At 43.4% G+C, this 27,621-nt stretch overlaps 1 protein-coding gene across 1 annotated transcript in view; it reads right to left on the bottom strand.

Annotated features, from left to right (window-relative positions):
* Positions 1 to 11: 11 nt before the first annotated feature.
* Positions 12 to 27,621, bottom strand: part of LOC128309987 (homeobox protein unc-4-like) — a 57,634-nt gene continuing 30,024 nt past the window's right edge. Inside the window, exons 3-5 of the mRNA XM_053046513.1 lie at positions 19,239 to 19,417; positions 2,437 to 2,576; positions 12 to 357 (exon numbers count right to left, since the gene is read on the bottom strand). Coding sequence (XP_052902473.1) covers positions 12 to 357; positions 2,437 to 2,576; positions 19,239 to 19,417 — 665 coding nt within the window. The remainder of the gene's footprint in view (positions 358 to 2,436; positions 2,577 to 19,238; positions 19,418 to 27,621) is intronic.

Here is a 27,621-nt window from a genome sequence, read left to right as displayed (position 1 = left end):
TACCGGCGGTTTCACGTGTTGTACAGAAGCGATTCTATGCTAAATGGGTTGGGCCTTATGCTATTGCGCGGGGTGTCACTGCCCGTTTCATCTAGTGCATCGCCATCGACACTTTCCCGGCGCTGCATCGAACAATCCTCCGGTTCGTCGCCCGATTCCGCTCCACCGACCACATCGATAGGGTCCTCATCGTCGTTATCGTTGTCATCGTCATCCTCCGAGTCACTGCCGGAGTTGTTGCGATGCTGGGACAGATACTCGGCCTTGAGCGCTTCCAGATCGACCGTGATGCCCTTGGCACGTAGTTTCCGGGCCTGTCGCTCGAGTGCCTTTGCAATCTTCTTTCGACGGCGAGCTCTGAAAAAGTAGATGTAGAGATCGTTGTTAGCTTTGGTATCTTTTGTGCGAACAGAATTGTGTTTACTGAAATTAATCGTGTTTTTTGTTATTTACGAAGAACGGCCAGGCCGCTCTGCTAAATTAATCGTGTCACAGTTAAAAAATTGTTTCATTACAAATGTCTGCACCATTTGTTCGAAATCGGCTAAGAAATGTTGCTCACCCCTGGAGCGACAGATGGCGCTACTGTGCATTTTCTGAGCTCGCGATTGCCACAGTGGTTGTTTGCCTACCAGCCGTCTGGTCAAATTTATTTTAAATTCTTCTCATTTTGTGATTCCGTCTGCATATTTTAGTTTGTGTGTATAATTGAAGAAATAACCAGCATCTTCTTTTTATTGCTTTAAGCACAAGTGAGATGCTTTCTTCAACCTTTTTTCTAACATTTTTATAAGGCCTATATAACTATTCTAAGCAAACGAGAAGCTTGTAATACCGCAAAATGTATCGAAACGGCTGTTACTTTTCACTTTTGAACGTGTATCTCGCATAGCTTCGAGTGGCCAATTTATGGTCACCGGTTGGCCGCTTCTCTCGCTACGAGCGAGCAATTTAAATTTGATTACATACACTAATTAAAATCCGACGCAATCCCTTTTTCATCTAGCAGTTCAAATTATTCCATGCCGATTCCATCGGGTACCACCTGCCACGCGACTTCGAAGGGTAACCATTAGCTCCCATTGCACGATGGTCAATTGCCGCCGGGTCAAACGCAAAACCATAAACAAAAATGGAAAACCCTTGCGCCATTTTGAGCGATTCGGGGTTTTCCTCGAGGGTGAATGAAGTTTCCCCACCCACCCATCCCGACCACTGAACAACGGGTGTCGGGGGAGGTAAAGAAAAATGGCTCCAGTTTCTGTCATCAGTTCGGGGCTTCCGTGTTTGCTCGGAAAGTGCGCTTCAATTTGTACACGCAAGACACATCTGTTTTGTCCGAGGTGTCTGGTGCCTGGCGGGGTCGTTTCCAAACGACAACCAATTGGAAAAGACGAAAACCACCGAACTCGTAATGATGTTTTCTATGCTGGCGGGTATATTGTGGTGAGTTTGCGAGTTAAACGAGTCTCATTAGTGAATACGGCGTCGGCCTAATATGACTTTGGAAGCCGCCATTATCAACTGAGTTGAAGATCCGAAAGTGAACTGTTTTCGGTCGCTTTAAAAGCTATTCTAAACGGGATTGAAAGCACTTGTTTAAAGACACCTCTGTTAATATGAACTCTTTAAAAAGTTTTCTCTTGGTCATTGCGCAGTCAAATAATTCAACTGTAAATGCGAAGGATTTGTGCAATTCCTTTTATTTGTGTCACAGTGGCACACATGAACGGGAAGGCGTAGCCTACGGCTAATAGAAAAACGTGCATGCAATCGGCATAAAAGGCATTATTTTTATTCGTGTGCAATCACATATTTTTGAATTTGTGCAGCTACTCACCATTAGCGGGCAAAAACGGAGCAAAACCTATCACGAATTAAAACTACTCTTCACTGCGGGGACAACTAGTGTGTTATCGCTTTAGAGTGTGGTATTTTAAGCCGGTTGGATGCAAACACCGTCACCTAGACCGGGTTGGGCGGATTGGCAATTTAGTAAGCCTGTGAGGTGTACAATAAATTTCACACAGTCAATACGTGTGTGGAAATTGACCAAATGTCCAACTGGAATTGGGAATGCAGAAATACCCCGAATTCGCAATTACGTGTTACCGGAGGACCAAAAGGAGAGGACGAATATGTCCACCATAAAGAACAGGAAAACGGCACCGATTGCAGTGACAAATTATTATGCTGTTTGTGAAGCATAAACCCAACAATGCACTGCTCGTCTTCCACCATCCCTAGTTACGCGGACTGTATTGAAGCTGCCGGAAATAATGCCACCATTAATCTGTGCAGAATGTGAGGTGGATTTAATGTTATTATGTTTGCAGTTTGAGTGTTTCAACTATTGGTTTTAGTAGAATTTGTCTCCCGTGTGCGATTGTGATGAACTCCGGAAAATAAAAACTCAAGCGTTGCCAGTGATCTTACTTTTCTCGCGCTCGTAGTTCGCTTGGCGGGATCGGTTCACCGGAACAGGACTGCGGATGGGCGTTGTGCGCGGGTCTGCCGGGGCCTTTTTTCGTGTGTTCCTTTTTCCTCCACTTGGCCCTTCGGTTTTGAAACCACACCTGGAATGGGGAAGACAGAGCATGGAAAAGAACAGGGTCAAGGTGAGTAGATATATTACGCCTAATGAATAATAAAAATGCACTTCTTTTGAGGAATACATGAAAAATCTGTTTTTGCTGTTGTAAAGGTAGGAAGAAGAAGGATATTTTTTAATGTTTGCTGTCGCGTACGCGATCGAGGTGAAGGGACGGACGGTTGTAGAAATGAATTCATCCCTAAATTCTTCCACTCGATCCTAAACGGTGTGAAGGATGTCAGTAAATAAAAAAACTGGGAAAATGACCTCTGAAAGTAAAGTGAGCGAGAGATGAAAAAAAGGAGAACCTGTCCGTAGCTCATGTCGAGCCTTTACGAACAGTAAATATACGTATTAGCTCAACCAGCGGCCATTAATTATTTGGTCCGGAACTGGCCTGCCGCTGGGTTTCGGGGTGATTTTCGGTGCTTTTCTTCTCTTATTTCACTCTCCGCCAAATGAAAAACGGTCTGATATGCGAAAGGATATCGAGGAGGGTAAAAGAAAAAAAACATGAGCATAGATCGTGCCATGAGAACAGTGTGCTTGGAATGCCCGGAAAGGTAAGGATTAACGTGTGCAACACTTGACTTATGATTTGTTTTTATGTTCCCGTAGCGTAGGAAGTTCCACCCTTGGTACTTGGCGCACAGGACACCGGCCACAAAAGAAGAACTTTGCACCTCGCGTAGTGTGGTGATGGCTCAATTTGTTCATCGCGAGACACCGGCAAGCCGAATGCCGGGAAAAGCAAAAAGGTACGCAGGTTTCACGCTTCTTGTTATTCCCTTCATTGAAGTTACTTTTTAAAGCGTATCCCTGTCCGTGCGGACACACTGATCGCGCGTGTATTTTCTTTACGGGGTTTGTGTTTTATTTCTTTCCGCCCAGGAACGGTTTGTTCCTCACTTAGGGAAAGAATTTATGTACCGAATTTCGTCGCACGGGATGGGTTTTCATTATGCAAAGCCCATTAGCAGTTGTTGGACACTTGGAAACGTTCCCCCTGCCGACTGTTAACTGCTGCTGGTGCAGGTTACAAGCGCACCTTGCACTGTTAATCCTCGATCGAATCGAATTTTAATATAAATATTACAAGTCGCCACTAAAGGGAACGCAAACAAGCGTGAACGGAAAATGGTTGTTGTAAGCATGTTTTCGCCATTTCGTTAGCCATTTACAACTGTCCGGTCAGATGGTTGCAACGGAAGAGAAGAGATGTTTTATAGTTTTTGATCAACAAATAACGATCTGCTAGCTAGTTTGTTTCGTGTTTTTTCTTATGTTTCCCCCTAATGTTTTCCTTTTTTTCACATAACCCTGAAAAACTCAAACGGAAGCGTCTAAAATTTCCTTTTACGAAAGCTTTACTGTATGGTTAGCGAAATGAGCAACGACTTCATCAAAAGGGGCCGACAAGGAAAAAATAATTTTTATGACGATTGTTTATTTAATTTCCTTTTTTTCTGCTAAAGATGAGCAACACCAAAGGAAACACCATTTTGTGTGTTTAGTGGGTCATATGGGATGGGGGACTTGTTTCTTTAACAAACATGTTTCAAGGATCAATAATAAGAAAGTAAAGTAAAGTGTAATGTTGATCGGGCACAGCGTTGTGCATAGGCTAACACAGCTCTAGTCTGACGTCATGAATATTATCGTCGGAATATCAAACAGGTTTAAAAATAGCAAAAAGGGTAAAAATACAAACTACGCACCCTTATCGCTTGCAGATGTTATGCGGATGAAATATTCAAAACGTTACTTGAATTACAGTGCGGGAGTAGTATTTGTATATTAAAACTGCACTTCCGCTGCTTCCGTAGCCGATGGTGAGAATCGGTTTGCATATTGATAAAGAGCGATAGAAGCAAATCAAATAGTTTTATCGCTAACATTAACACTTACTTTGATTTTATTTACTGTAGGAATACGGGAAACTTGGTAGTACTTCCGATATACTTCTGAGCAACAACTGCAGTCTACACGCTTATAACGATTTTATCGAACGAACGAAGTGTTTTAGTCGTTAATCGTTGGATGTAATTTATTTTCATGATCATTCATTGGATAATTGTTTAATATTAATTGAAATTGAATAATAGAATTTGCCTTATATACGCCATATTATATAATCGAAAGGAAACATCATTGTCATGATGATGTTTAGATATGAGGAATCTCATGCAGTATCTTTAAATTATCGTCAAGACATTGAAAATTAGTTACATATTCTGAGACAAAAAGTTTTTCCTTGGCATCAGAAATCCCACAAGTTCTTCCCGCATGCGATTTGAGGGCATTCCTTGGTGAGCTCCGTTAGAAGCACGGCACGGTTTACACATTCCATATCAGTGAAAAATTCTTCATTGTTTCGTCACCGAGTAGCAGAAAAAAAGAAAGTTCCAGGAATTTTTCATCCAAAATTTTGCTCTTTGAAAGAGGTTTTTTGTGGCATTTAAATGCGCTATCGAAAAAAGCCAATTCATATTCGTTATGATGGAGTCGAGCATGTTCTTAGACGATGATTCGAGAGTAATTTATTTTCCAAGAATACTTTCGACCAACATTTCATTACTATCCGTGTTGCAATTGATAAGGGTAATCGAAACACACTGCCTAATTGGTATGGTGCCCACCACTCGAATATGATTAAAATTGCTGATGACATGAGCTATTCTGTTTGTTTTAAAGCGAATTGGGTAAAAGAGATTTAGCAAAAAGTATGTTTGTTTTATAACATTCAAGTCCTCCGAACGGACGGAAAATCATACGTTTATCAAAGTGTTAATCATCTTGTATTATTTGTTCTTTAATTTTCCACTTCAAGTTCAATAAAGAAGCTCATCAATCAAAACAAACTCTCACGATGTGCTCTCCCCACCTGAATCGGTTTGCAATTTTCTTCCCGCTGCGTGGAAAGTGGCAGACAAAAATGTTGCAACTGATGCGCCTTTGCTAACCGCGCTGCTTCATTAGGCGGGCTAGTTAGTGTCAAACACCGTCGGAAGCTGTGGATGTTGGGAAAAGTAATCGGACGACCTCCCGGAGTGTCCCACTAGCAACGAGCTAACGACAGACGACGCGGCGAAGGAAAGCTTCAGAATTGATGCTGATTGCTGCTGTTGCTGCTGGCATTGAACTTCCGGAAGGGATTGAATGGAGCGCAGTTTGCCAACTTCACCGAGGTACCGAGGTCACACACTGAGAGGTTATTCTCGTAGAACGCCACAGAAACGGTAGCTTATGACGCACGATCACTGATCGCGCGAGTGTAAAACAGCTAAGGATTTGTATGCAATTTTCCTAACGGTGTAAGTGTTTTTTTCCACCACCAGAAGGTTGTTGGCCGTGGAAATCAGCATGTTTTTTGTTTGTTTGTTGTAATTTCCAAACGGTATTGAGAGGATCTGAAACAAGCTAACTGTAACCTTCGAATTAGTTAGCGTAATTCGCCACAGCAGGTCGATTCGATTTTCACCACCAATTCACATGAACTGGATGGGTAAATAGAGGTGCTGATTAACATGGTTTTCGATGCCCTATGCGCAATGGATGCCGAGGGAAAAGAACGGGAGTAAATGAGCCACCGCAGAAAGGAGAGGAAATGTAATCTTCATTCCACGAGAAAATGCCTTTCAATCCACTCGATGCCTGAAGCCGTTTCGAGTGCATTTAAGAAGGAAATGTTCCGTTGACACAAACGTATACGACACATGATAGTGTTTAACTATTTAGCAAACAATCTTCAACAGTCAAGTAGTTCTACGTTCTCGCGAATCATTTTCGTGCAACATGCAATGGTAAGATGTCTCCGCTTTTACTCTTCCATAACAGGAAAATAGATTCACGACACTTTCGGTGACGGTGCGCTCTTGATAGACCGTTCTTCCGCCGAACATGCTGACAGCAGTTTGATTTATGACACTTTTTGACAGACCATCGAGATCGTAAAGACGGAGGCGCAAGAAGCACGGCGTTGTCCTTAGGTGGAAATGGAAAAATGGAAAAGTGAGGCAGGAAATTTAATACTTCCTGTTCTTGGCTTTGATGAAGTGGCTGCAAGAGTGGGTTCACACGGGGAGGGAACGAGTTCTTCTTTGTCATACACAGGAATCGCTCCTGGGGGGCAGGAGTAGGTTCGTGTCCTTGCAAGTGTCCTTTAATTGAAGCAAATATTTTCTCGAAGCGAGTGACTTCCATTGTTGCTCTAAATTGGTTGACTTTACCTTACAAATCACGTGTCCGTCCGAGCAGTGGGCTTTTTCGATTTTTTGCTCTTTAACCGACCCTTTCACAAACGTTCAACTGTCCTCGGTGCGTTGCGCTGTGTGTATATGTTCTAACGAGCGGCAATAGAGTAGCGGCTTTCTAATGCCTTCAAATCATTCCACTGTCATCTCGACGTGTAGTGCCTAACGAATTGTGTCCGCTGCAATTGGAAAGCATCGTCCTGGACGCACGGCTTCAATGACCGTCTACCGGCTGGTGAATGATTGATGGTGATTACATCCGGCCATAGGAGACATGGCAAACGGTGTTCTACGCTCGAAATTTGAACCACCGATATGCGTATTGTTTTTTGTTGAATTATTTATTACACCTTCGCTCGGACGGAGCCCATTCTTCTTTCGAGGGGTTTGGGGCCTGACAGAGGCCATCAAGGACGTACCCCGAAGCCTTGACGGGTTGGGAAGTGGAGTGCCGTGTCCTGGCTGTGTCGAATGGTATGGCGGGTGTTGTATTGTCACCGCAAAACACTTTGCCAGCTTGCCTACCGTAGAGCGAGTTGGCAGAATAGTATGGCGAGCTCTGTACGAGTGTGTTACACGTTCTGTGTATCTAATTCTATGTGATGGAAAAGTGTCCAATTTACAGGACTCGGGTGGTAGGGAATCAACGTAATTGGCCCGCATAGTTTCAAAGAAAACAAATGGTAAAATGGTTGGAATTAGTCGATAATTGAGGTCAATTGAGGTAGTCGGGAATGTTTAAGTGAAATCATTCAGAGATTAAGTTTTGCTTGTAAATTTGTTAGAATGCATTAGCATTATGCTACGGAAGAGTAAAACAATGGAAAATACAGTAAAACAAGAATACTTTATGCCTCTCTCCGATTGGATATCTTAAGCTGGTTAAGACTTAGTTAAATTTCCTATTTGGCTCATTATCCTGTATGGTCCTGGTGGTTTCTGATGAATTATTCACATGTTTTATGAGAATAGCATAGACCGGAACCGAATCGATTTATGCTCCAATATTTTACGGCAGATGTTACGGCTGGTGTATCCTCCTTCGCACTATTGTTGATGTAATTTTTATGCACCACAATTACACCAAGGCACCACCAGGCCAAAAATAAATGCGTTATCTCAAACGTAGGAATCAGCACAACGGTAATCAAAAGATAGACACTGATGCTGAACGTGGCATTAAACTGTGATTCGAGGGTACAGCGATATAACCTCAAAATGGTTCCCGATTCGTCACCGCACATCTGGCGATGTTGTGATTATCGGACGTTTGTCAATGCGCTCTGTCCGGCCGTGCGTAGGATGCGTTCGGTTGACAGTTTTATCTTGCCATAATTTGGGACGGGAGTTGGCTTTTATTAATATGGGAACAGTAATATTTTGATTGGCGGGACACCCGATGAGACGATAGTATTCACATCGGATGAAGAGAGATCCATTGGAATCAGGAAGAATAGATCAATTCAACTTTGGAAGGGAGAACTGTTTCGATTGTTGGTGAAGATACAGCTGTAAAGATGCAAGTTATTTAAACTGATTTAACCTCTCCGTTAATGTGGCGATGAATTCAAACTCCCCATTAAACATCCTATGGGACACGTTTGTCATAAACTTATGAAAGCGTACACCGCAACGGACAACACCATTCTTTTGGCTGTAAAAACTAAAAACATTTGCATGGTCCTTTTCCGAGTGCAGATACGTGAAACTATGGGTACGATTCCCACCCTCCGGGGATACAGCACATCCCGGTGCAGCAGAAGGGACAAACTTCGTCATACAGCGCCTGTTTTCTTCGCATCACACTCCACTTCGGCCAAAAGGGAGTGCGAACATGAAGGATGCTCGAAAGATGAGGATAAATTGCACGTATATGGCTTGTTTCGCATTACCCAGCCCGCCGGAAGGGATGCGCACACGGTGTCAGAAATCGGTTACAACTTTAAATCGAGTTCGAAAATGATTTATTAAGTGTTTTAATTAATGAACACCGGCGCGAGCGGTCACGGTGGGTACGTCGGTGCGGTGGTAACAGTTTCCACCCGCAGGCTACAAATATGCAGCATATTTCCGACGTTCATGTATCGATCCCGATCTCCAGTGTGCTCGGAAGGGAACGGTGCAAAAGGCAAGAAAAACTCGAGCCACAGATTCCATCTTCCGAAAGGTGCCGAAAAGGGCATCTGCTAGTCGGGGAGACGTACATGGGCACTCTACACTGCGTAGTGGAAACCCTTCGAAAGAAATGCTCCAACCAGGGCGATGTGATTAAAAACTAGCCTCGTTTCGGCCGTGTGGAGTTCTGGGATGACGAAGGTCCAAGGTGGACGGGAGACCGAGGCTACAGTGGGCAGAGTAATAACCTTCACACAACATTATTATAACTCAGCAAAACTATTTAGCAACAGTTGTGGGCAGCCATTGTACGGTGTAAGGCGTTTGCTGGAAGGGAAAGAAATAGCCCTACTATGCCTTATTTGGCTCGTTGAAGCCGTTCTTCAAAATTAAGTTGTTAAGGCTTCGGATTCGGTCTCGATTAGCAAAACCGAAAGAAAAAAGCGCTGTAGAGTGACTGCGCCAAAGAGGCTGGAAGCGAGTAAAAAATCATTAGCTTCACGCTCATTCCCAAATCTCAACGGGCTTTCAGTGTGCCAGCCGAACCACCGGAGAGAACGTGCGCCTGCGAGGCAAGGCAGGTTCTCGCCTTTGCCCAAGAACGGTACCCGCAAAGGTAATTAATTTTAATCAATTTTCTATACCCAAATGGAAACCCGAATGTGGCCGAAAAAGTTTCGATTTTTGAACCCCGAGTTCGCCCAGTTGAGCGAACTGAAACATCTCATTAGTCACACACATACCCAGCTTCGCCTAACACCTCGGGGATAAATTGGAAGGTGTCTACGAAACCGGTGCGCACACAAGAAACCAACTCCACGGAGGGTGATTGGGTGTTTCTAAAGAGCCAAACCGAACGAAGAGATGGCGTAAAAATAACACGAGGAAGCTATGGCAACGTGGAGTTGAGTTATCAAGAACAAGGCCAACGCTGCTCCGGAGATGTACTTTCGATCCACGCGGAGTAATTTTACGATGCTGCAGACAACTAAGCTTCGTCCAGCTACCAACGGTCGAACGAACAAAATTTGCGTTACGCCCTTTCGTGAAGTTGGGTTTTCAGGGCCTTAAGTTCCCCCTCCTCCCGTTTGTGGCAACGTGCTTTCGTAAGTTATCATACCGCTTGCTTACTAACTGAAGGTGGGATGATATTGACGTATGCGCGTAAATTTACGACCCATTTTGAGCAGGATTCCCGCAAGGAATCGCGACCATTCCTGAGACACAGTAAGACGCTCTGGAACTTGTTGGGTGGACGGCCTTTGTTAGTCTCTGGCAGCGAGTGTCCAATTCTGTTTGACGTCTGGTTTAGCGGTATATGGATACGCACTTTCGCAAAACCCGCCGGCAACTCTTTACGCATGCAAACCGTTCTTGGGTGGAACGGAAACAGTAATTATTTTGCTTCTGCACCTGCTCAGGGTGTTATGATGTTGTTATGATGTTTCGACGAATTCCTCTTAAGTTTGCAAAGTGTGAAAGGATTTGTGGATTTCGGATTTATTTGCACCCGTATTTATAACTTTCTTTGAGTGCCCCTGGCACTCACTTTCCGACAGTTGACGAAACTTGACGAAACCGATCGCCAATTGTCAACTACCTGGCTGCTGTGTTGTTGCGCGTAAACGTCCTCCCCCCTTATGACAAAATGTCATAACAAAAAAAAAACAAAGTCGTTAGCACGTGTTGTTCGGGTCCGCGGCTACTGGTGAAAGGCATTTAGTGATTTTTAGCGATTTAGTGATTTAGTGAATTTTAGTGATCGGACGTGTGATGATCCCCTTGGTAGTTTTTAGTTTAACTACTCGTGTGAGTTGGTCCTTGCCCGGATGAATGTCGATGATGGGTGTGAGAGGCCTTCGGGTAGTTGGTAAGGATTCATCCATCAGGATGATTAATCGGCCAGGTAGTATGTGGGGTAAGTGCTGCCAAATCATTCGGGTCGTTTGACGTGGGCAATAAAGGTCCTGAGTTCTACTATCGTAGGTTCAGATCCCGATCCCGACTATAGAGTTGTGGGAAATTCACAAATATCTGGCCTATTCAACTATCCTATACTATCTTATATTAAGGCTCACAATGGTCTGGAAGAGCCTTGATGTGAAGCTGTTCTTTTAGTAATGTAGCTTCAAGATTCTTGAGAAGATGGATCTTTGTGTTGTAATAAGCTAATGTAGCATCCTGTTTTAGGTTACCAAACTAAAACTGCGCGATGTGGTTGGAATAGATGATCTTCTACTCACACGTGATAATAAAAATGGACATCCCTTTCTTAGAGCTCAGGATTTACATTCTACACCTCAGTTCAGGAAGGATCTAGTAGAATCTAGTCAAAAATCGAAATTTACGTAGGAGAAATTGAAGATTTCGCTGAAATGTATTACGTACAGTTGTTTTCAGTGCTATTATTGCTGTTGGTGCTACAATGGTGTAGATTTGCGATTATTAATATCAACAAACAAAGCGACACAATACATAATCTCACAGCTATGCTCAATTACATCCCTTTTTGTAGTGCATGAATCGAGAATTAATCTCCATTGGTTGTGCATTGTGACTTCGCTGTGCGAATCGCTCCATTCGCCTGTTGTTGCTCGTGAAGTGCCTCATATTGTTATGACAACGGGCGATGCGCTTCGCTGCAAAGATTTGTGTGAGAAAATCTGGCCAATTCCAGATCTCTGGCAGCCCTGCAAGATGTGGTGTGGGACCGCACGGCCACAAGCGGCAAGAGGGCAAGAGGTTATTTTATTTTCTTAAACCTCTTCAAGGCGTTAAGCCTATTTTCCAATTGCTCCTATCCATTACCTAACGGTGCTAATTCCAAACGATAGGATGATGACTTTATTTTTTTCCTCCTACTGCTTTGCCTTTGCCTGGTCCTTCGTGTACACCCATAGCTGTCCGCCTTCCAAACGCCTCTGCCGCTCCCTGCGCGGTCGAGATTTATCAATTTTCTCCCGATTTTTGTTTTCTTCACACCTTCACTAACGTCTTCATTTGCCGCAGCCCCCGCGAATCCGCTTCAGGGTCCGCCGATCCCGAGCTTTTTGATGATCAGCATGAGATCATGAGATCATATTATATGGCCACCGTTTCCGTCTCCCTGGTCCCGGTAGTGTGAGAGCAGCTAGCAGTACTGCCCCCTGTTACCCAAGACGATGACGACGACGATGATGATGATGATGAAGTTACTATCCCAAGACACAATGGCGCGCGCGATCCGTTCCGGTGCTTCGGAGTCGGGGGTCGGGATTCGTTCGACTCGTTTGCGTCGTTTCCTTTCGATCGATCGATAATTCTGTTTTCCTCCAAAACGGTTCGGCATGGGCTCCCTCCCGCCGAACAGCTCACAGCGGGAAGGGTGTGAATGTATAACAAGTCTATTAATATTGAGAAACTAATTTTTCCTGACGGCTTTCATAAGTTATACAGGCGGGAGGGTATGGGTACACGCACGCAAGTCGACTGCGTTGGCCTGTCCGTGTGTTTCACCGAGCCCAGGGCTGGAGGCCGTGGCTCTGTTACATTGGGTAGATTGAATATTTTACACCTTTTGCAGCCATCATGCTCCCTTTTTAGAAAAAGAGGAACCAACGTACGGTGGTTTGTGTTCGATTCGAATGTATGCACACATAGCGTGGAGAAAGCCATACAGCTTGTTATAACAAAAAGGAAGGGTTTATTAATTTTCTTGAAAACTCTCGCCTGATCTCCCGACGACGAAACATTTGGAAAATCCGTTTTCAGATGATTTGGTTAAAAATGTTGTTTCGGTGCTTGGTATTGTTCAATCCTCGGCCAATATTAAGAAGCAAATCGAATATCAAAATTCTTTCCAGCTTCAACCGCTCCTTGGGTGCGTTTGGAGCAGCCAGAAAGAAGGGAAAAAAGCGAAACACAATAAAAAACAATTTACGATCCTTAAGCCGGTCGGAATCGTCAGCCGCGCCAGCCGAGCTGGAACCGGGGTGCGATGCATAAATTGAGAAATAGAAGTATCGAAAGCCGTGTGCACAAAAATGAAAATGAAATGTCTTCTGGCAAATGATGACGGCAAACCAGCAGAAGCAGCAGCAGCAGCAGCAGCACCAACCAGAAGTAAATTGAGAGTTTGATTAATGGTTCAAAATATCTGTTAATACAAAATCTCATTTACATTTCTAACTCTGCCGCACTGCCGGCCGCCGCCTGGTCAGTGTTCATTTTTTTATGATTCGATTGTGTGAAGCAAGACGATTTCGGGGCCTTTTTCCGGGCATGGGCGAGAGATTGGGCTTCATGTTGCCGTTATTATTGCTATTATGTTTATCATTATTCATATGAGAATGTTCGTTCGCATCTCGTCGGGATATCAATGGAATAGAATCTCAACGTTTCGCCGTTCGACGTCCTGTGGGTTGCGGCTGGAACCTTCTATTTCTGGTGCCTCCAGGTCCAGGTGTTTGATACGTAGGCTCAAAATTATCCGACGATGATGGTGAGCGTTTTCGGTTTCAAAATTGGCATATTTTGGTGTTGAAAATTGTTTTCTATTGTTCCTCCGTTCTTCGGTGGGTTAGTTACACGAAAAGGGTGTGTGGGAAAATGCGATGGATAACGATTAAGTCACCCATCCTTCGGTACATTTTTATATATTTTCATAAATTTTAAATCAAACCCTCCCAAAAAAGTATTTTCTTCTCTTTCACATCGCTTCTAAGATGATAAGAAGCGATCCAATCCGATTTGTATCGCTGGTATTAACGAACATGAAGATGTTCTTTTTTTAAATGTTGCTAGCAACAAGCCAGCCCCAAGCCAGTAAAACTGTTGCCAACATATTATGGTCAAAAGGCGATTAAAAAAATCGATTTTTAATTTAATTCCAACTAGCCCACGGATCGAATCACTGAAAGGAATGATACATGAATTATGAGCTGGTACTGATCGCGGTCTATTGAATTCGTGCAGACACAAAGGCGCATCGATACCCGACCAACAACGGTGGCTATAAAATGGAGCCACATTTTAACGAGCGGATATATGCGGGAAAGCGATAAAAAAATGTATAACGACCCATACTGGTGCTGTATCGAGAAGGTAGGGAAGGAATGCCAAACCGTGCTCCTTTTCCCACCTTTTCTTGATTTTTAATTTACATTTTTCAAAGAATTCAGCCGCCTCATCGGTCACTAATATAATCATCAAGGGTGCGACCGGCCAGACAAGACGGAACACAAAAGAGCGCAAAAGAAATGATTAACTTAACTATTTACGCGATGACAACTGATCTTGATAAATAGGCGACCGATCGGGCTATGGAAGCGCTTTGCGTTTGTACAGTGCCTCCTTGGTCTCGCTTCCTTCCCGCTGGGGTACGCAATATCGCTTTTAAATTGGGTTTGCGCTGTAAATAGTAAACGGCGGCCGTGGGTGGATCGTTTGTTATGCGTCGCCATGGAATAGGTGACGAGTGTGATGAGGACATGAGGATGCTTTTAAATAGTTGCAACTCTTTCGAACCGACGAACGAAGTGTAGATCCATTGTATTGTACAGGCGATGTTATATGATGCTAATTTTCCGACCGTAAGACAAGATGTTGTACAAAGGGAATAACATTTGTAGCAATTAATAACGGAGGTAGCAGACAGGAACGCGATTGCATGTGGTGGCATATTTTTTGCAAAATTAAACAAGTTTTTTTAAGTTCATTTCTGAATCTGGGTTTGCGCAAAATGTTGATTAATGATATGTAGGTACTATAGCAAGGATTAATTACACTTAGGTAAGTGTCATGCAAACGACTAGAAACACGTTGTTATAAATAGGTTTTTATGCCAGAAATGAATTATTTATTAGCTATAAATATGGCCTTTCGATTCGGCATTCGATCGAGTACACTGAAGGTAGTGGACCTAATCCTATCTGGTAAACATGAGTGTAAAAACGAGGAACAATAATATTCATCAATCAGAAAATCCTAATCAATCCATACCAATCATTCCTTGTACAATACATTTGATACAGTCTTCTTCAAACGTTAACGAAATTATACTCAATTTACATCCTTTATTTTCATACGTTGTCTTGCAAGGTTTCGTTGCTCAGGCAATGGACGATTCTCGTTTAGCCAACCTCACGTTCTCATTTTTATCTTAGCACGTTCGCTGGGCTAGTTGTCAGCACGTATTCATCAGAAACAGCAAACAATACCAGCTATATATTATATTCCCGTCATATTCTCTTCGATCAATTCTGTATCCTTAATATGCGATTTAAATTCAATTCATTCGCAAAGAAAATTAGTTACTAAATTAAGCAAAGTTGAGCAACGTAAGCAATATTAAATGGTATATTGCAAATAACATGTTGATTATTTATCCCATTGAAAGTTACGTATGATGAGAAGATTGAACGCATCAAGAAACCGTGGTTCTGATTTAGCCCTAAAAGCTCCCCAAACGATACTTCCACACGAGCCACAAAAGCCAAAAGTTTATGAACCATTCAATCATCCATTTTCACGAAACCGTAAAAGATCGACTACAAACAATAGGATGGTTTCCTCTCCAAGGAAAACTGCAGTTGGTGTGTTTCGATATTTCCTGCGTGCCGTTTCATTTTCCCCAGTTTATTACGAAGCAAGTTCTAATAAATCACCGACGGAAACGTAAATGTTCCAGATATTAAATTTAATTCGAACAGATTTTTAGCACATTACGCTCGTTGATTCGTTTTGGTACAGCCCTCCATTCGCTCTTCAGGGGCTTGAGTCCGTCGAGCCTTTTCCATTCAATTCTCGTTATCCAATTCGGTCAATTGATGGGCGCTAGGGAGTGTGCGGGAGATGATATGATGTTGGTAGTGTTTTGCCGTACGGAAAACCACAAGCCACCCGCAAAATGCACCACCAGCAAGAATAGCTCGGGCTCACATCTTTGCGCGCCAAACCCTCCAATGCCAAGGATCATTTGTCGAACGTCAGAGACAAAGGCAGCAGCAACCGAATGGGGTGTTGGGTTGAAGTCAATGAGGCTGATTTCATTTTCCTTTTCGCTGTGTGTTTGATAAGGGAGGGAAGGTCCCTCGGGTGCTATGATGAGGAGATTGGTTGTAGTTGTATGCCAAGCTGGACTGGTGCGGAGGCGAAGGTGTAAAGATCGATTTTGGGAAGGAAAACAATCATCAGCAACGTCATCAGTGTGCTTGCTGGTCCATCTGTGACGAGTAAATGTCCTGCTTGATGGGCCATTTCTTGCTTCATCTTGGTGACCATTTTTGCTGAGGTTTAATAGGATTCCAGGGTTTTAAATACAGATTACAAGATGTGCAACATTAGGTGTTTACAAGAATAGTAGGAATAATTCCCACTTATTCGTGGCTATTATTGAACATGTAGCAACCCAACTATAGTATCCCTCAACAAATTTCCAACTGCATTACGCTCTTTCTTGTTGTGAAACAGTTAATTATGGATCTTCATCCGAAGTCATTCCAGTCCTGTGCAATATAGTGTTGCATTCATCACCATCCTTAAACGCGCCCTTCAATAAGGAACACACCATGTCCTTCGCGATGCTAACCGGTAATTTCCCCCAAGTACACGTAAGGGAAGGTAGCCGTGTAGAATTAATTCGGCAGATATCACAAAGAGGAACAACCAACTACAAGCAACTTCAAACACGCTCCCGATGCAAGGGAGTGGAACAAAAATTGCCAACGGAAGCTTGCGTTTTCCTCAATAGGGATTTAAGTAATAATAATATTGTTGTTATGCTAGATTATTACATTTGCGCTACCACAAACTCAGGGCTGCTCAGGTTGTAGATGTTGATGAAAGTCAATGAAAAAATCAGCGGGAGGCACAGCATCATCAGTAGGGAAGCAAAACAGTTTGAGTTTTACCACCCGCTCTTGTACCAGGCGAGTTGCTGCTTTCCGCAAGGACTTGCCACTTGTTTACTTGGTGGTCAGTACATCCAGGGAGGATATCAGAATGGTGAGTTGAATAAATGGGAACAGATTTTATTATCACCGAATGCTGAATGAGCTCCGGAGAGTTTGAGTGAAAAGTAAACAGGGGTAATGAAGTTTCCTTCTCCTGGTCGGGTGCAACCACGATGTCCTAACCCTGCTCACCAGCGAGGGTTCTCTTCCACAGGAGGGTTGGTTTATTGGGGGATTTGTAATGCAGCTTCTGGTTTGTGTCTTTTGGAAGGGTATGCAATGTTGTATCACCAAACCAAATCACAAAAATCAAGGGAATTTGCAAGAAAGTATACGAAATAAAATTATATCTATTTAATGTACTATAAGTTCTGGGACTCGTGAACCTTTTCTCGTGGAGACATTGTGTTGGAAGATCTGCACCTGTATACTCTTAGTGAAGTACCCAAAAACATAATTCTTGTAAAACAAGATAATTACAAGACAAAAAGTCGTAATTACAGCACAATGTCGAAGAAAGGCAACCACCGGGCAAGTGAAAATACCTCCTCGATTGTCGAGCATGCGCCTCTGTTTGGCGGTCCTGTGACGCCGATTGTTGTAACAAATGATGTTTCCTCCCTGCTTCAATCCTTCGTACGCTTTTGGAACCTTTTTACCATAAGTCTATCCTCCAGGCTACGCTTACACCCTACCCGGGTCGAATCCCGAACCGTCTTTGCTCGTTTCGTTTCGGGAAAGATGTTGAATAATTTATAGCACATTTGAGGTTAGCTCAAGCGCCCGCCATGGACGAGCGAATCTGTTCAAATTGAAATGATCCTACCGGCAAAAGGCGCAACATCGTTAGGGCGCTCGGAAGGGCCATCCGAGGAACTTGGGCTTGATTCCGCGAAAAACTCCACCAGCCCCGAGTGAGACGGCGGGAACAGATTTATGTGGTTGTTGTTTGGGATTTACACCGAAGGTGTGACAGCCTCATTGAGTGTTTGCCTAGCATTGGGGGAAAATCTTGCCTTGCGCGGAGACTAGGGCCTACGAATTCCTTCGGGGCGATTTCCAACCAACTGCCATGCTTTCGGCACTGTTCAGCGCTGTCGCAGATGATGGCAAGTGATTTGGAAAATCTTTACCAAACAGCGGGACACCTAGAGGATAGAGGTTCGTTTGTTCCGTACCGCTCCGGAGTTGCGATACGCGAGTTTGTTGTTGAAAATATTAACCCTCCACCATGGGGTGTTGTGTCGCAGAAGCAAAACAAACCCCGGTAGGGATGCTATTGCTGAATGATTCCATTCGCTTTACAATAATTGTGACAAACGTAGGAATGATTATTTTTATTATTATTGTCATATTGCTGGGTCTTGGTGCTTGGGCTGAAAGATGGGCAAACTTTAATGTTGGAGGGGTTTCGTCAATTTATTTGAAGAAGCTAATTTTTTCATTGTAATTAGATTAGGTTCAGTTTCACAGAATCGTCGGGGTGGCTGTGTCGGAACGATTTCGAGGGTTGAAAATTTATAATTTTGCGTGCAATCGGTCATGTCGTTAAAGTTGTTGATTAAAATAGAATAAAATGGTCGTAAAGATGCACTTAGTTGGTTAGCTTCTGGGTAGATTGCATGTTCAGCAATGTGCTCTTTTTTATATGCAGGACTTCTATAAATAATGAAAACTATATAAACCATAATTCTTAATTAAACCCAAAACTGGGAAATTTGAAACAAAAACGGAAAAGCCTCCCAACACATTCTTGGGGAAATGTTTTTTTTATAAAAATAATAAAAATTGCATCTGGTACTAATTCCTTTCCCGACGCAGCACACATTTTCCCTATCATTTTCCATACGATCAAAATTTATGAGGCTCCAAATTGAAATTAAATGCATTTTCTCTTGCTGCCGCCATTCCCGTTGTCCGCATCAGCGATATGGGCTGAATGGGCAAAACAATACATGAATACATGAATGAGATTGCATGTGTGAACGGGATTGGCCATATTAATACAATGTCCACGAGCGACACGACACAAACATAAAGCATAATTTATGTCACAAAATGTCATCGTTTTTCTCCACGGGATTGCTTATGGCGATGAATTATTACTAAATCGCTAGCTGCTCCTTAGCGCGATACGATCTTCGCATCTATTGCGCGGGATGTGAACGGGGTCGCAAAGATCGGCGAAATATCTCACCCGAAATGACCCTTTCGCGCGTCGCCCGGCGAAACGCTTTCCCGCCCCAAAAAACCCTTTTGCTGGTGCTGCTGCGGAAGATTGTTTGGTGGATGATTTAAGTCCACCTCCCCCATCTTTCTCTTTCTCCGTGCATGATCCTTACTTACCGCTACCCTGCTTTCCTTGAGATCCAACCGCATTGCCAGTGCCTCGCGCATAAACACGTCCGGATAGTGGCTGGCGGAGAAGGCTCGTTCCAGCTCTTCGAGCTGCCACGAGTTGAAGTTTGTTCGCGAGCGTCTTCGTTTCGATGCGCTGCTTTCGTCGTCCCCATCGGCGGCGGATCCTGTTCGATTCGGGTAGGAAGGAAGATAGAAATAACGTACAACATTAGTAAAACGACTAGGAACTCACTTGCTGTGAAACGGGTAACGAGGCAAGCCAAAACTTTAAAATGGAGTAAAGGACCATTGTGCAAATGGCTAACAGAGCGAAATCGTGTAAGGTACAACTAACGAGCAACGATTAAACATGAAGCTTCTTCATCGCATTAGGCTATCCAATCGAATGCTATTGAACGGTAACAGGGCTAACGGTTAGCCTGAATCATCGTGACGAATAGCAAAAGCTGCTCACAATTGGACATGGGCGATTACAGCACGCGGCTGTCAGCACAATTTTCACATCAACCATTCGTATTTTTCATCATGGTTTTTATATCCTCGTGAAAAGCGACCTTAAAAAACACGCTCGCTAATGTATGAGTTGACAGAAAATTGGCCTAGCCGGTGACCAATTAGCTATGGCGTAAAGAGAGGGAAAGGAAATGTAATATTTGCGTTTTTTACTTAGTAGAATAATTCATTCGACTCGGTTCGGTTCGAATAGTTTCCATTATTTCACACACCATTTTTTCACGAATCAATGTGCAGGATGGAAAATAATTAGTCGCTTGCAATGATAGTTTCCTAATATAAATTATTACACTTGGAAAATATGTAATAAATTATGTTTAACACCATTCGCTCAGAACAAACAATTATCGCAGTGAAAGCCTCTTTGCTATAGAGACCAGAGAAGTAAAAAAGATGTCTTAATGAAACACTTGTCATATAAATCAACTTTCAACCAATGCGTAATCTATTTCTCATTATGCTCCACTACTCGCGCTGCCTTATCGTTAAGTTCTGGAAATGGCAACGAGATTGCTTAATGCTCTTGTCACGCTGCTTCTTGGGCACCTTATCAACTGACGCGTCTCACACAGCGCTGTCACGGTAATAGGCAAAATTGATAATGATAATCATCCGCTTTTTCCCCAAGAAACGGTGGGTTGATAGTTTAAAGTTGTTTAGAAAAACAACAAAAAAAAGACACACACCAGTCAAAAGAGTAACAAATGCAGCAATAAATTACAGACTGACAGAAAATGTGAAAAAAATGAGAAGCATTAGAAAGAGTGGCTCAAACACACACAAAAAAAGCTTTATACAACATCCTTCAATCTGACAGCTTTGGTATTTTGGACGTGGGACATCTAGCGATAGTGCTTAGGATCGAAATCCGGCCAAGCATATACGCTTATGTGTGTGGAAAAAAGAAATGTACATCTGAAATTAACGAGTAATGATCCGAATCACTGAGCCGTGGCGAGGAGCGCACTGGATCGTACAAACACACGTATTAACACGGAATCACCTCCCGTACGCACAGCTGCACACACGGCCACACTTATCGTGTAATTGGAAGCGACTGGTTAGTAAATTATCACTTATTTATTAATTACTATTATCGTCACGCCACACGATGTTTCGTCCGGAGCTCTGGCGGTGAGTTCCAGGTCGCATCATCGTTCGCGTTGATCATCGGCAAATGGATCATCATTACGATCGTGCCCATGCATTGAGATCGAGACAATCGTTTGACATCGCTTGTAATTTACTTCCATTAGTAACATTGTGTTGTTACTTAAATTACGATCGCTTGTGCAATAAATGATCCCTAATGGATAAGGGCGGATTATTAAAGATAAGCTGTGTACTCTGATCTCACTCGCAAGCATAAATGCGAACGGATGATTGATTCGACTCGCCGTCATATTGTGGCGACTTACTGGAGCTATAAAACTACATTCCTCTCCCAACAGTGCACGCTAATTTCGTCTGACCGCACTGGAGCGTTCATCCATTATGAAAGCAAACAAACTTGCGTGTGACAACACACGGCAACACGGAACCCCCAAAAAAGTGAACTCAGGCTAGGTTCTAGTCTACCGACACGCACTCCAATTGTCACCGTGCAGGGTGTGCAACGTACCATAAATCAAACAATTACAGGTGTTAATCAAATGTCGTACGGTGAGCATTCGGGTGGAGTGATAATTTTCCACGTTTCGTGTCATGAACGTGGCAAGCGTAGGATGTTGTTTATTTATGAAACAGTAACGCATAGATAACGTAACGATTGAGGTTGAATAGGAAACGTTTGTGGGCTTTGGAAAAAAACATTCGCATCATCCTTGGTTTGACATAACGATACTGTATTACGGTGACCCAATCAACATTTTATGATTTCATTTTATAGAAAAACTTTTTCCCTTAAATAATTACAACATTGTTCGATTGAATTCTCCGTCGAACAGGTCTTCTCGTCTGTCCGGTTGATGGACGCAAAGCTGCCTAACATAATGATGATGATCCCTAATTCCAAGGTCTAGCAAACAATTTGAACCCCGCCTGTGTTCACAAACGGAAAGATTGATGATTTAATTAGCCTCACAGCAAATTACTTCATTTCAATCTACATCCTGATCGCGATCCTTTCTGACGGCGGTACGGCTCACATCCCGAGCACAGAGGAAAGAAATCCACCTGTAGAAGGCCATTCATTTCATTAGCTCCTTACGGTGTTGTTTTTTTTCCTTTTCGAACACACCAAAAGGCAGAATCAATTCGCTACAGTCAGACCCAAATGTTCTAGTCTATCGGATGAGGTGTATACAACGCACGAGAAACATAATAACACATAATGATAGCCAAGCGGTGGTGTTATTATAAACGATCAAATACCTAGCCAAATTAAATTCCCTCTATCGATGATTCAATATCTCCGACCAACCGAGCCAGAATCCGGAACGGGACAATGCCCGGAAGCCTTATGGCTGACATCCTTCCCGGTATCCTTCGCCGGAACACAGAGGGCTCCTGCTGGGAATCTATGCGATCCTTTTTGCCGATCAGTCGTGAAGGTCGCTTTTCTTTCCTGACTCTCTTTTGGGGTTTGGATAGTTCGGAAGTCCCTTCACTGTCAAGCCGACCGATTTGAGGGGCGTTTCCTCTAAAATTGGACAGGATCAGCATCAGGTTGCAACACGCAGGTTTCGTATTAATTGTGACAATGATATCTTGACATTGGTGATTTAATTGTTGCGATAGATCGAGATCTGGACTTAAGCTATCTTGTTGAATACTCTTGCGAATAAGAAGGTACACTCTTGACGGTTAGACATTTCAATCTCCCTGTATTCCGTTAATTTCCTTATCATTATTAATGACTTAAAGTGGCATACACACTTGGGTGCGTTGTTGCGTGACTAAAATCATTAGGAAACAATTCAATTTTCCGTTTCTGGAGGATACTCGTCAAGTCCAAGAAGGCAGCAAATCAATTTCTACGTCCAATTCGGGTTCTCGCAAACAAAAAAAAAAAAAGAAGCTCCGAAATGGCTTCCTCATTTGCATCCTTAATGTTTTCGAGATCGGCTCAAATAGGTCTCCATGCAGTACAAGCTTGTGCTCATATTTTGGAACGCTGATACCCACACCTCCGTGGCACAGTGGCACACTGATGCTCATGCTGAAGACGCATCATAATTTGTTTCCCTTGCCGCTCGCGTTCAGCTGGGGTTCTGGGTGCGCCAAATTGATGCCCTAGCCAGCTGCGTACGGGTTCCTGCACCGGGAGACGATCCTCACCGGGAGTAGCCCGGGCCGGTTGCGAAGGTATCAATTTTCTCCATTCTTGAAGACTAAATTGTTGACGGCACAGGGGCGGACCGAAATGAAAATCAACAGCAAGCGCAACAATGATCGGTCGATCGAAGATGAGGCTCGGGGGCATCCTTCGTGCCCCGGTTTTTGGCCAACGGGATGCACTGTCAAGCAGGAAGCGCAGCAACGCGAGGCCATAAATTTAAACTGCCTCAAATTAAATTCAATTTTTATAATGACTTCATTTATTCCCTTTTTTTTTTGCTGATCGGCCGACCGTCCGACGGATCGCTCCGTTCGATTGAAGGATGAAGGACGTTCGAATTGTCGCCCGAGAGTGCGGAAAATGTGGGGGGAAAATGATCAGAATAATGATAAAGATGCGATGAAGCGATCTCTTCTTCTCGCACCGATCGGCGAAGAGGTGATGGCGATCGATCGCCCAAGGGCTGTTAGTATAAGCAATGAATAGAAGAACGATCGAGCAGGGTTTACTTTTATTTATCGGCTCGAACGTTGCTCGATTCGAGTATTTTCGATGCTTTTAATAATCAAAAGTACAGCAGACCAGCACCAATCTCTTCCCCGGTCGATCTGCGCTGCACAGAAATGTGTGTTTGAAATCGCGAATTGAAATTTCGCGTCCGAAAATCTGTAGGACGCTAAATTAAAATGTGCATCTCGCTGCAGCACCATTATCATTATAAATACAATCAACCTTAAGCGACTGTGTGTTCTAAAGATTGGCGGGTTTGTGCTGCGACCGCGTTATATGTTGGATGTTATTAATATTTTTTCACCCCTGCGCTGCTTCAGCTCTCTCTGCTGACTGGCTGCCTACACTTAATAATAGTAGTTATTATGCATTATTTTTACATTGTTCGTACGTGTTTTTTACACTGTTGAGCTTACAATTTGCAGCTGTTGGAGTTTTTTTGGATATCGTGTAATGGTTGCACGTGAATAACGAAAAGTTTTCATGGTTTTTATTTCTTTTAAAGGAGATTTTTTATTGTCTATTCAATTTGACAATTTTTTTTTTTAATTTTTTTATAGAGTCACATTTTGTAAGTGTAATTTCAATTTTGGGATCGGCTAATTGTTTAATCGCAACAAATCTTGTGCTTCACTGTGTGGCATTTAGTGAACGGAAATGATCGAATCCATTTTCGTACCGCAAACTCCTCGCTTGTTGAGCAATTTGAGTCCCTTCTCGCTCGCCACCCATTGCAACCCCTCTTTCGGATACCCCATCGCCTTAATGGTGTGGTACGTTTCGCGCTTGCGCCCTTGCGCTTTATTGAAATAATGCTCCAAAACAATCGACCGGCCGACCGCAAGAGCGAAATGGATGCGATTTTTATCGATCCAAATTGGACGCAAACTGAAAACTAATAAATGTTAATGGTTGCGCTTGCTACCTCGGTACGGAAAACATGGTCTCGCGCCGAACCGTAGGACACTTGTGCGGGGCCACTGATTACGGGCAGCGCAAGAAATAATGGGCGAACGTGATTTCACCTCAAAAACGCTACACACACTCAGACGACAAGGGGTCATCCTTGTTTGGGGCCAGCTTCATCAAATGCAACGGGTTTTCGGTGGGTTTAATTCGATCCTGCCCTAAGTCGGTCCTCGGTGATGGATGAAATAATTGAAAGAGATGAGCGGTTACTACAGTCCGGCGCGTTCGCTCGTTTTCTACCTTTGTGCTTGGCGTTCGCTAACTGTTTTTGAATGGTCCAGTCATCACCATCAAGCATCCGTCGATCGCCATCGACTGCGCCGCGCGTTATTCAATCGAAAGGATGGAATGAAGCGATGAAAATGATCGTACACGGAACCTCAAAGCCAAACCCAAGCCAAAAACGATTGCCAACGTAAACAACGACGACGCGTCCCGATCGAACCGGCGTCTGCGCGCGCAAAGATGATGATCATGTAGCCGATGATGGCGAGCACATTTATCGTAATAGCAAAATGACTCAATTGGTCCACAAAGGTTGCAATTGATTCGAAAGTATGAGACTCTGGTACCTCGGCGAAGGTTGCTAGCGCCCGTAACTATGCAGTGCCTTTCTCTGTCCCTCTTTTTTGCCTGATGATGATGATCGTCATGCAACAAGTTAAAATGCACCACGGGGGTAAGTATAGGGTTGTGGTATGAATGTGAAACAATAAGCGTAAATAAATACAGCGCCGAAAGGACACAGCAACACGCAAAGCCAGCGATTTGTTGCAACTTGCCGAAAGGTAGCGCTTTGTCGCTCATTCTTCGACAGCCATTACTGATGGTCGATCGAAGTGAAAGACTCGCTCGATGATCAACACTTCATTTCAGGAAGGGTTTCGCGACAGAATGCGAAAATTGCTGTCATTTTGATGGTCGGTTCCGTGCTGTCGAATGGATTTAATTATTAGCCTCCATATTTGGTTCTCAAATGTCAGCACCATTTCACCATCCAGCCGCATCCGCAGCAGATGGTTTTGCGGATGGTTGAGGCCTCCCTTACGGAGATTCCATATGAGGGAAGGATAACTTCACTTCTTTAAGTGATTGTGCATTATTCATTATCGTGTGCTATTTTATAGCTTTCACCATTCACCGGTACAGATTCCGAAAGCAATCGATTGTGTTTTATTTGGTAAATTAAATTTAAACACGCAATTCGTGGAGGGGGCCCAAACGCCCGTACGAGGAAAAGGATTGCATTAAGGTTGACTTAAGTGTGCCTAAGGGGAGTAAAACTGCATCCAGAACAACTTCGGCCAATAAGCGAAATTGACCATTCATCATGCATTTATGGTGTGCAGTTATCTTTCGCAGTGAGGAAGCGGTGCACATCGCAAAGAGATTTCTCAGCGCAAATTGAGATATTGCACCAGAAATTGAGATCGATTGTGGTTGCGTTGCACAGAAGGTGCGAAAGGAACTGCAGTGGAAACATTTTAATGCGTTTTATCGTTTCAAGCTTAAGTGAATCAACCCCTATTTGCGTTGTGTCCTTTTGCGATTGATATACTAATGAATTCGAGGACAAACAAAAAACTTCAATGCGGCAGATTCTGTAGAATGTGGCGAAGCTATATGCAGCTACATTTCAGCTACATTTTTATCGCTTTTTGACACTGTGAGCTTACTAGAGCTTATTATATATTAATACATAATAATTTCGAATTATAAGCTTTTGTTGGAGGTATTACCTTGCACACTAAAAGTTTACACAACAATCATTGCAAGCATTAACGATAACTTCTTCATTATGCTTTTCGTAATTGAATTTTCATCCCATTTCATTCACCAGACACCGGGGCGTAGTTGCAAAAAAGTCAAATCTAATTCACCCCCTTATCAGTAGAGCGAAATTGCGAATTATCACACCACGTGCCCAATTCTAGCTTCGTTCTGTTGCTGTTTCCAATTTGATTGCAATTGAAAATACAAGATAAGAAATGTCCCTAGGCAAGCGAACAGCATCATACCGTCCGGTTGGGATTCTACTAAAACTCTACCTACACTGCTGGTCCTTCCGTATTTGACACTTGATGGAAAAAAACACGGCCAGAACCATTTTGACCTGCAGTCGTTTTTGTTTCCTGGTTGTTCTCTTCATTTCACGACTCCGTTTACTATTCTGGCTGATAATTTATAGCAATCGCTCTCGACTCACTCGCTACTTTTGCACGAATTTGCAAACCGTTTTTGCACGATTCTGCGCGAACGTAGTAGAACGGGCGTGTAGTGTACAGTGCAGAACCGCCAGAAAACCATTAATAAATCAAAATCACAATAACACAGTGTGCTGATTATGCTTTCCAATTTGGCTGTGGCTGTGGCATCCGGATTTTTATTTGAAAAGTTTTATATTTTTTCTGAGTTATGTCCCCCGAGATCGCGGGTATGGGTGTGTGCGTGTACGAGTGTAGGTTAGTGTAATGTTTTTATAGCATTGAATTCGTACCATTCTTTTCCTGCAAGCACACCAACTTGGCAACTTGCGGCATAAATCATCTGTCGTGCCTGATTCGAAACTAACAGTGACAGCAAAACGAAGCCATCGAGCAATGAGGCTGTTGTACGCCCTTTTTTTGGCGGGTGGGGGTCTCCATTTTTCTATGCTCCGTGCACGCAGAGTAAATTGAAAAATTATCAATTATTTTTCGACCGTGTTCCCCCGTACTCTCGGGCCACCCGTCTACGAAGGGAATCAGAACCGTTGCAGTTTGGTTTAATCAAACTCTACAGCAACGGCACTAGGAGCAGCAACGGCAGATAGGCTGGTGACACGGTCGCACTTGTTGCCCCCTTGTTGCCCTTTTTGGACGAGGACAAACACCATGCAGGCAGGCTGGCACATGGCTGCAAGCTGGCCGGGAGTACAGTAAACACGCCATGTAAATGCGAGGCAAAAGTGAAAACGAACAAATGACAACATCACTTCCACTCGACCACCGAAGAAGTCGCGTTGTGGTTGCAGTTTTTTTTGTTGCTGTAATAGTTGTTGCTCTCGTTCCCATTCCGAGTGCCGGGTGCCCTTATCACCCCCATCACTCCACCCAA

Source organism: Anopheles moucheti, chromosome 2 (assembly GCF_943734755.1).
Source record: "Anopheles moucheti chromosome 2, idAnoMoucSN_F20_07, whole genome shotgun sequence".
Lineage (NCBI taxonomy): Eukaryota > Metazoa > Arthropoda > Insecta > Diptera > Culicidae > Anopheles > Anopheles moucheti.
Note: the sequence above shows the minus strand (reverse complement) of the source record. Positions and strands in the feature narration are given on the sequence as shown.